The sequence below is a fragment of the Coloeus monedula genome, assembly GCF_965178545.1.
Source record: "Coloeus monedula genome assembly, chromosome: 16".
Lineage (NCBI taxonomy): Eukaryota > Metazoa > Chordata > Aves > Passeriformes > Corvidae > Coloeus > Coloeus monedula.
The window spans coordinates 16,486,234-16,496,786 of NC_138796.1; the positions used below are offsets into that span (position 1 = coordinate 16,486,234).

The 10,553-nt window shown below is 48.2% G+C and overlaps 1 protein-coding gene across 1 annotated transcript; it reads left to right on the plus strand.

The window, feature by feature from the left end:
* Positions 1–962: 962 nt before the first annotated feature.
* On the plus strand, positions 963–10,433 carry RNPS1 (RNA binding protein with serine rich domain 1; the record flags this gene model as incomplete). Its single annotated transcript, XM_082291875.1, is given in 8 exon segments — positions 963–992; positions 995–1,056; positions 4,996–5,151; positions 5,426–5,617; positions 6,776–6,878; positions 7,398–7,551; positions 8,003–8,144; positions 9,360–10,433. Coding segments are annotated over 8 exon segments (945 nt in total). The 3' UTR covers positions 9,466–10,433.
* Positions 10,434–10,553: the final 120 nt, after the last annotated feature.

A 10,553-nucleotide genomic window follows, 5' to 3' on the forward strand; every position in this document is an offset into this window, starting at 1 on the left:
ATTAATTTACAGACAGCTGCCATGGCTTCGCTCATGTCCTGTGGTGGAGGTAGACAGGACATATTCTTGCACTGAATTCAAGAGGTGAAGCTTCCATCGGTGGGAATTTAACAGATATGCCTGTGGGCAAACACTTCAGCTGATCAGCACACCTGCTTCTCAGAAAGGTCTGGTGCTTTTAAGGCCCTGCATTAGGGATGGAGTCAAAATACACTTCTGACTTTGTTCCTCTGAAGTCAAAAGTCAGGCAGCCAGTGTGGTCAGAAGGTCAGACCAGTGCCTGCATTGGCAAATTTTCTTTTAAGTTCCCAGCAAACACATTTGGCAGGGAGAGCGAGAGAGGATATCCTTCCCACGTGCCATGAAATGCCACTGTCCGGTGCTCCATCTTAAGTCTTTCATTCTCCTCTTCCCAATTTTCTTGCAGTTGAGGGGGAAAGTCCCCTCTCAGTAGTGCCGTCCCTACATCCGCCACCACCTCAAAACAGAGTCTGTGAGCTGTGAATCTGCAACCTGCACCTGACACAGGGCGGGCCCAGAATCCACGTGCGGAGGCCGTAGCCTGCTGGGTTGAAGCTCCAGCTGCTACTGTCATTACTATTATGCAGGAGAGGGTTTGGTAGGAACTTTTATTTCACCAGTTAGCGTAGCTGCATAAACTCTACAAGCAAACGCAGTACGAATGGGACTCATTGCTCACTGCACTGGTCAGTTGTGCCCGATGAACTGCGCTGAGGCAGCGCGGGCCGGGAGCACGGAGTGCTCTAACCCACCGAGCGGGCCCGGCCCGCCGCTGTGTTCCGGCCGCCGTGGCCACGGGCCCTGAAGGGGCACCGGCGCGGCGCGGCACGGCACGGCGCACCACGGCACCCTCCCGGCACGGCGCGGCACGGCACGGCACGGCACCCTCCCGGCACGGCACGGCGCGGCCCACTCCCGCCGCCTCCGGCCCTGCCTCCGCTATGACGCCATCGCCGTGCGCCGGGCGCTGCCCCTTCCCGCCCGCGCCGCATCACTCTCGCGCGACGGGCGCGGAGCGGCGGCGGCGCCGAGGATGTGAGTGCGGGGCGGGAGCCGCGCCATCCGCGTCCATCCGGCCCGGCCGCGGCCCGAGCGGCCCCGCCGCCGAGCGGAGCGCTGGGGGGAGCGCGCTGGGGCCGCCGAGAGGCCGTGGCGGCGCGAGGGCCAAGGGATGGGGCCTCGGAGCCGCGCTCTCCCGCGGCCGGGGGCGGGGAGGGGAGGGAAGGCCGGGGCGGGGCGGGGCCGGGGCTTGCCGGGGAGCTGGGCCCGAGTCTCGGCGCTGCAGCGGCCGGGCCGGGCCGGCGGGAGGAGCGCTGTGCGGAGCCGAGGCGCTGATCTGGCGGCCCCGTGGCCCACGGGCGCTGTACGGGACTCACGGCGTGCGGATCTGGCTGCCTCGCCGGCCCCAGAGCTGGGCCGAGCGGCCGTAGTGGGCAGAGAAGTGCCGGGTGCCGGACCCTTCTCACAGCAGGAATTCTTCTGCCAGTTTGCAGCTGGAGGCCTGAAGCAAACTGCCAGTAAAGGACTCGCCTGTAGCCATACGGGAAACCCGGGGGCGAGCGAGTTTGCTTCCTTTGCCACAGAGCTGCAGATTTAAGCGTGCAGATTCTGTCTCTAAACCAGAAGTGTGTGTGAGATGGACGTTTGGTTTGTGTAGATTGCTCTTAGGCTTTCTGGTTTGTGGTGGGTGCCCCTAAACCAGTTATTTATTAGGGAGTGAGAGGTTTTGGTTGTAGGGAAGAAGCATGTCGCTTAGAAATGCATTGCTGTACGGCCTTGTATGAAGACTGTGGTTTATTCTTTCTACATTTTCCAGTGAATGCCTGAACTTGTGCAGGTGAAAATTCCCACAGGTTAGGGTGAGGTTTCCAACTGAAGTGAGCTTGGCCAGTGGCATTCCTGGGAAAGGAACATATGTTTTAGTGGAGTAAAACAGCTGGTTAGTTTGGAGGCTGCTTAAATGCAGCATCATTTGCTGAATGTTCAAAAGCTATTTGGCTAATCTGCCTGGTGAGCGCCTGTCCCGAGGAGCAGTAAGCAGTGAAACCTGAAAGGAGATTGTAGCCAGGTGAGGCTTGGGGTCTTCTCCCAGGCAACGGGCAATAGAACAAGAGGACACCATCTTAAGATGCCCTGGGGAGGTTTAGGTTGGACATTAGGAAGAATTTCTTCACAGAAAGGGCGATTGGGCTTTGGAAAGGGATGCCCAGAGAGGTTGTGGAGTCACTGTCCCTGAAGGTGTTTATGGAAAGACTGGATGTGGCACTGAGTGCTCTGGTCTTGTTGACATGATGGTGTTGGGTCAGAGGTTGGAGTTGATGGTCTCAGAGGTTTGTTCCAATGTAATTGATTCTGTGATTCTATTTCCTGCTTCGGCAGCAGCCTGGGTAACAGCAAACATGCTGGTCTTTATCTGTGTTCCCTCTTCCCTTCTCCCAGAAGGAGTAAAACCAGATCTGACTCTTGGGCACTAACAGATAGGTTTGTATGCTGATAACATCATGACTCTTACAGTCTACAGGTGCAGGAGGAGCTGATGCATAGGCAGAGATAACCCAAACCTGGCTATGGGATATTTAGAAGAAGAAAAATGGGCTCTGGGGTGACCTATTTGCAGCCTTCCAGTACCTGAAATGAACCTACAAGAAAGATGGAGAGAGATGTTTTTCAAGGGCCTGGAGTGCCAGGACAAGGGGAAATGGCTTCCTGCTGACAGAGGGCAGGTTTACATTAGAGATTAGAAAGAAATTCTTCCCTGTGAGGGTGGTGAGGCCCTGGCACAGGTTGCCCAGAAAAGTCCCATCCCTGGAAGTGTTCAAGGCCAGGTTGGGGCAACCTGGTGTAGTGGAAGGTGTCCCTGCCCATGGCTGGGGGGTTGGAAAGTGATGAGCTTTAAGGTTCGTGCCATCCCAAACCAGTCTGTGATTCTGTTATTTTATGAAAGAAAAATCTTAAGTTTTCTGGCCTTGTGAAACCAGGAACCTGTCTGTTCTGTACTGCCCAGCTAGGCTCATGCAGTGGCTTTCAACTCCCGAACTGCAGCCCCCTCACACCTTGCACTAGAGAGGCACAGAGCTGGATAGAAATGTCGTAAAGATGAGTGATGTACACAGGTTTGCTTGTCTTGGCTCCCTTTGCAACAGCCGTGAGACAGTCCATAGACTGCTTTCTTCCTGCCACTGGTGCTAGAGGAGACATTTCCTCTCCCAGCAAGCTCTGCCAGTGGCACGTCTGTGGGGTGAGTTTCCTGTCCTCCATGCAGAAAGGCCATGGGTGTTTCTTAGTTTCTGCAGGGAGCTTGGTTTGTGAATATTCATTTGTGTTGCTTCTTGCAGTTGATGTATTAGGGCAAACTGTGAAGCTGAAAATCAGGAAAGCAAGTTTCACTGTTCAGAAGTAATCTCTTCCCAACCATAAATTTTCTTGCAATTCAGAGAATAAAGTAATTGCTTGCCAGAAGCACAGAAGCAATGAGATGGTTGGATGCTGTCAGCTGGAGAGGTTTTTTCTTGTTCACTGAGTTTGCCTGTGATGCACATGGAGATGGAGATGTTTCCAACATCCTGCATTATTGTGCATATTCAGTGCCACTGCAGATAAGGCTGGCAGCTCCAACACACTTCTGCTCATGCTTCCGTTTCCTGAATGTTTCATTCCTTGGTAGTTGAAGGTGTCACACTCCTTTAGAGGTTATTAAAATGTTGGAGGCAGGTTTGTAATGCAGGTGTTAAACAATCCCCATGGAGGAATCAAAATGCAGCATGTTTATAGACGTTGCAGATTTTGTGATGGATGCAGCCCTCACATGGCAAACATCTGGAAGTCAACTGATGCCCAGCATTTCAGTGCTAAATAGAGAGGTGTTAAGTTAGTCTCCTTTCGGATCTAGGGCAAACAGGGAGGGTAGGCAAGGTCAGAATCCAGTTTAGACTTTTTGCTGGGAAGTTGAAGTGAGAGCTGCTGTGGCAGCAGTGCAGCAATCTCAGCCCTTTCACCTGGTCTTACCAAGACTGATGGAGCTTTGGGAGCAGCTTGTTGAGGCTGGAAGCAGCCATAATTCAGTGAGGGTTTGTTCTCAGCAGCCCTTCCTTTCTGACGAATGTGTGCTGCATGGCACAAACTGGTTTTGGAGAAAGACAGTGCTTGCTCCTCTGGAGCCAGGTCTGGGTTGAGAGGCATGAGCTGCTTGTGCATCTTGCAGAGGAAATGGATGCCTTCTGTCTGCCATATTTTTGGTTGGGTAAATAAGGTGTTTTGTACTTCTGTGAATGTGAAACAACAGTGCAGACTGTAAGGTGAGGCCCCCAGTGCCGAGGGGAGCTGTTGCTAACACGTCTGACAGGATGGGTGACTCGGGACTCTGGAGAAGGCAGTGAATGTCCAGTGTGTTGTGAGCAGGATTGCTGTTATATGTGTAACTGTTAATTTCTTTGTGAACCTGTTTCTTCTGTAACTAGGCTGTTCTTTGGGGTTTATTGTGTTTAATTTGGTTCTCTGAATCGAGGAGATAGAAGTGAGATTTGAGATGTGGGGCCCATTCAGTGCTTCTTTGGATGCCTCTGAAGGGGAAAAGGAGTTACCAGGATTGAAAAAGAAGAGTTTTCTAGAAGTCAAAATAATAAAGCTTCCAGCACTAAGTGATCATGCTGTCCAAATTTTCTAGGCTTAACAAAACTGGGATGTTACAGGGTGCTTAGGCTCTCCCTTAGGTGAGGAATTGGAAATTCTTCATCCTGAGTGAATTTTTGTGTGCTGTGGCTGTCTTCCTCCAAGCTGCTCTATAATATGAAATATTTCCCTTTTTCTAAAATGTCTGCAATTGCCTAATGCTTTAACTCCACAGTAACAGTGATCCTGAATTACATTCAAAGTTCAGTGTTTTGTGTTGCTGTTCTGTTCTTTATTTGGGTGTGGGGCTTTTGTTGTCTGTGTTTTTCTGACTTAAGCAATGCCTTCTGCAATTTGTTGTTGAAGGGCTCCTTCACCAACCAAGCGTAAGGACAGGTCTGAAGAGAAATCAAAGGACCGGTCCAAGGATAAAGCAGCCACTAAGGAATCAGGTGAAAAGGATCGTGGTCGGGACAAGACACGCAAAAGACGCAGTGCTTCCAGTGGGAGCAGCAGTACCAGGTGGGTACTTGTATGGAGAGTAACAAATGGCAGCATTTTCAGAAATCAGCTTTATTTCTGCTAGTTGTGGGCCTGTTGAAAGCTTGTGTTGTGTTAGTCACTGTGCAATTTTAGCCTAACTTAAGAGGGTTTCTATTTCAGATATGAATTTCTTTGGCTGTCTGGTGAGCTATGGAGCCTCAGTCACAGTTACTCTCTCTAGTTGTCAGAAGTTTCTCAGTTACTGTTTTTCTGGATATTCCACTAATTTTTATTCTTCTCCCCCTTTTAACAGATCCCGTTCCAGCTCAACTTCCAGCTCAGGGTCCAGTTCCAGCACTGGTTCTAGCAGTGGCTCAAGTTCCTCTTCTGCCTCGAGCCGCTCTGGGAGCTCCAGCACCTCACGCAGTTCCAGTTCCAGCAGCTCTTCTGGATCTCCCAGTCCCTCTCGACGGAGACATGACAACAGGAGACGATCCCGCTCCAAGTGAGTTTTATTTGTCTTCTAGGAATTGCCAGATGCCGGGTTAATTCCATGTAGAGTACAAGATTGTGATCAGAACAGATTGTTCTCTGAAGACCATTTGCTTTCTCCATAGCTTAGAGATCTGAATTTTGTTAGAATGGGTGTGCTCCATTTCCTTAGAATCCAGACATACGCCCTGTAGGAACTGAGATTAAAAACCTAATTTTGAAGAGTTTAAAGATTTTCAATATTAGAGTTGTTAGAGGCGGTTTCAATCAGTGTTTCCTTAGCAGTATGGGGCTAGATCAGAGTAAAGCTGTAAACTACAGCCGCGACTAACAGAAAAGTCAGGGCTAAAACCAGGATATTTATATATATATGTATATTTATATTCTTATTTACAAAAAAATAAAATAGGAAGGAGAGCAAAGGAAGCCCCCGTAAAGGTGGTGTGGGAATCAAACTATCTTAATGTCTGTACAGTTTTCCCTTTGCGTAAGGTGATGAAGGCTGATAAAAATCTGCTTAAGGCAGGGTGGGGTTTTTAGTGTATCACTCAATTTATGGACTTGAGGATTAGGAAGAAGCATAAATACAAATTTTCTATGTACTGATTTTTTTACAGATTAAAGTTTCATTCCAGATTTTTTTTTTAACTGCAAAGGCATTGTGATATGCAGCTAATTTTAAGTAGACTTTTTAAACATTTTTGGACCTCTGTAGTGAACAGAAAATACAGAAACACAAATAATTGAATCTGTTCATGTGCCTGGTTGTGGTATGCTGTGATGTTTATGGCCTTACTTTGTGTCTTCAGTTGTTGAGGTAAAGAATGTTTTTGTGTTAACAACTGGGAAATGCTTTAACTATGACCACAACTTCATAAAAGTGCTTGCAAAATTCTGTATTTGTTACCCTAGTTGCAGTGAAGTTGAAAAGTTGCAAAAAAAGGTCCTCAATTTTCAAAAAGTTCTAAAGCAAAAGCAGACAAGATAACTGCAAATCCTGAGGTGTTTCTGAGTGGAACACCCTCACCACCACCTCAACACTGTAACTTCTTCAGGAAAAAGATGCCCTTCAATAAAAATGGTATTTTAAATCATGTGATAATGACTGGCTTCTTGGTTTTGTCCTGCATGTTGCCTGAAAACTGTAGATGTTTTCTGTTGTCCAAATCAGGTCCAAACCACCCAAGAGAGATGAAAAGGAGCGCAAGAGGCGGAGCCCATCACCCAGACCCACAAAAGTGCATGTTGGAAGGCTCACTAGAAACGTGACCAAGGTAGTAATGTCATGTTCCTCTGTAGTCAAGCAGTCATGTTCTTTGAGAATGTGTGAGTTGCTCCTTCAAAGCTCTCCAGACTTTTTGGTTACTAGAGAATTGTCAAGGTGTTAGTGTCGGAAATTGTTTCTTTGTGTCCAGATTGATCAGTGAAGAAAATTTTGGTAGGATTTTACTGGGTCAAATAACGTGAAGGCTTCTGAGACACATGTAGTGCTTAAGAGGTCTGCCTGTTTTGTCAGTGTTCCAGACCTTACATCCTGTTTTACTAGGAAGAAAACTAGAATTTGGGACAACAGCAGAAATTACCTTGGAGACATAAAGGATATCTGGCAGTTCTTGATAAAGGATCTGCAGAGCTGGTCTGGCTTGAGTTTTCTTGGCTAGAATGTAGTTTAAACGTCTTCGGGGTAAAAAGTTTACTTTGCTGAAAAAACGTGCTGTGGATTTACTGCTCTGCCAGCCAGACCTGGCCAGTGAGTGTGGTCTGTGTCCCTAAGGCTTGCTCTCTCTCTGCAGGATCACATCATGGAAATTTTTTCCACTTATGGAAAGATTAAAATGATTGACATGCCAGTTGACAGGCTAAACCCACACCTTTCCAAAGGTTATGCTTATGTGGAGTTTGAGAACCCAGATGATGCTGAGAAAGCCCTGAAACACATGGATGGAGGTAGGTACTAACCTATAAGTAGCCTGGGGGCTTTTAAAAGTCTTCAGAGCAGATGGATTTGACCAGAAAATGAGGGATGTCTTTGGTGAACTGATCTAAAATACTGTCAGTTTTCAGCCCAAATGGGTTTTGTGAGGTTCAGGACAGATTCAAGAAATCACAGAACTATTAAAACTAATATTTTTTTTCAAAACAGTGATAAAATTATTTTACGCTTATATGAAAACTTTTCCAGGTTAACATCTGAGCTGCTGTTTGGTGGGGTTAGGTTAAGAAGTCTGGTAGTTGTGTGGACTTTGTCAGAATAGCCCCTGAGCAGGGTGTGGAGATAACTGAAGTGGGATCAGTCCATGGTGCTGCTTGTGACAAAGCTGAGTTGCAGTAATACGATGTGTTTATGTTATTGTGGAAAAAGACTTACTTCTCCCTGTTTCTGTGTTTCCCTAAAAAGGCCAGATTGACGGTCAGGAGATCACGGCCACAGCTGTGCTGGCCCCACGGCCTCGGCCGCCTCCCCGACGCTTCAGCCCCCCCAGGAGGATGCTGCCACCGCCGCCCATGTGGCGCAGGTCCCCCCCTCGCATGAGGAGGAGGTGAGAGCTGGGACAATGCTTTTCTTTCTCGGTAGCAACTGATTATCGCTGAAAGACCTGGCACGGGGACAATCCTGTTGGACTTGACTTTCCCCCGCCAAGTGACAGTGGCACATTTTGGGCATCGGTTGAACCTGGCTTGCCGTTCCTAACTCCTTAGCTCCAGGGTGCCTGCTCTGGTCTGCATCCTCAGCACAGCCTCCAGGAAAGGTCACGTCCTTCCCAGCCTGTTCCCTGGAGCCCTTTCTGCATAAAGGCTTCAAGGTGAAGTGGGAACAGACTCTGGCTGACAGAACGCTTGTGGCAGGCTGTGCCAGCTTCTTGTTTTTCAGAAGCCCTTGTACTTCCCTCCCTTATTTCTGCATGGGCACATGACGAAAAAGCAGTCCTTTGTCAGATGAATGGAGTACACTGGCCCCAAGGTGTGATCTGACAGTTGTGTGACTTGGGGCTGCCTGATTGTGCTTAGATAAGTTGTTCTGAGTCTTCAGTGTTTACATGTCTTCAAAATGTCTTACTTGTCAGTAGCAACTTGATTGCTGAACAGCTTTGAGCCACGGGTTTAAAAATGAGCAGTAGTTATGTGGCACAAGACCCAGGAGGCTTCTTGGTCCTCCTTTAAGCACACCTTTTGCTGCAGTCTCACAGATGCAGGTTTGCCATTCCCTCCTTTGTTATCTTTCCTACTCCAATTTTTGCTATCCTGTTAAAGCTCTGTTAGTATTCTGTGCCTGGAACCTGTGTGTCGTAGCAGTAGCTGTACTGTTATGACTGTTGATTGTAGTACTGAGAAGCTTGAACCTAAACTACTTCTTAAGTAAGCTCCCTCTAAGGAGCCTTGTTGTAATTTGAAAGGGTTTGGATGAATCCTTCCCCTGAATATCACCGTTTCAGGAGTCAAAGATGACTTCAGGTGAAGGAGGACCTGATGTAGGATCTGAGCTCATATTCCTTGAGGAAGAGAAACAGTTTCTTGCCTGTTGTTCAGGTATTAATAATATTTTATGGTTCCTGAAGGATAGCCAGCATATTCCTGCTGTGTAGTCAGTCCTCTCTGGAACCGGCTGTGTTTTGCTCAGGCTCTTTTCCCATGGTGTGTGAGGGATTTTGGCAGGAGGCAGGGAAGTGTTTTTTAAAAGTTGGTAGTTGAGCTGACCAATTACTCGCGCCTGTTGCTTGTCTCCTAAGGGAAGCTTTCTGCTCCTTCCCTGGCAGGTCCCGGTCTCCTCGGCGCAGATCCCCTGTTCGCCGGCGATCCCGATCCAGGTCTCCCGGACGAAGGCGCCATCGCAGCCGCTCCAGCTCAAACTCCTCAAGATAAAGCAAAAGGACTGGACAGCTTTTTACTTTTTAACTTAAATCCCATCAGATGGAATATTGTACCTTTTTTTTATAATGAGTCTGGGTGAGGAGGAGTGAGAGATAATCCTGGCAGTGAAGGCAACGTAAGAGGAGAGAGCACCAGTTCCTGGCCAGTAACCTTTGCTGTGAGGCTTCTGGATTCCTGGCATTGAATTGAAATTATTTAAAAATGGCTTTGATTTTAAAGGCTGTAAAAACATCTTTTCCAGATAAGAGGGAAGGAAAGATGTTTCAGCCTCTCTTTCTCCAGTTAGCAGCTGCTGCTTGGTGATTGTAAACGCTTAGCACGCTGTACAGACCAGCATGTGAATCTTGTTCTAGTTAGAACCCCAATGAGTAAGACAGTGAGCCACATACCTTGATCTCCAGGTGCCAGCACAGGATTTTTCAGGGCAGCTGGAGCCCAGACCTGCCTGAGACTTAATTCAGTACAGAATTGTTGCTTTATTCCAGTTCCCCATGATGATTAGTTTCTGCAGAGTAAGCTCTTCTTTAATGCTTGCACCAGGCAATAACCACAGAAACAACGGTCCAGCCCAGTGAATATGACACTATAGAGAAGAAGCTGGAAATCCTAAGAAGTGTTCTGTAGCTGCCCCCATAAGTGATTTCTTTTCACCTTTTCGTTGAGGGTGTTGGTAAAAACTTCCTACTCAACCCACAGTGAAACAGTGTGAGTGCTTTTACAAATCCCAAATGAGCGACTGAGCACCAGTCCGCTGGAAACTGCAAGGCAGAGAGGGAGACTTGAAACCACGATGCTGGCTGGATTAACTGGGGCTCACACAGGGAAAGGCAAAGAATTTACCACCTGTTGTACAGTCAATACTATACAGATTTTCTTTGTTTTGTATAACTTTGTATCCTTTTGGGCCATGTTGTGTTTGTACTTGTGTAGGACAAGCAGTTAATAAAGCAGTAGGGTTGAGAATAGCCGTCCTGCCTCGCTGCGTTGCTGGGCGCAGGAGGGGCTGTGGGGGAAGGGCGTGCCCTGCCCTGCCCTGCCCTGCCCTGCCCTGCAGTGCCCTGCCGTGCCGTGCCGTGCCC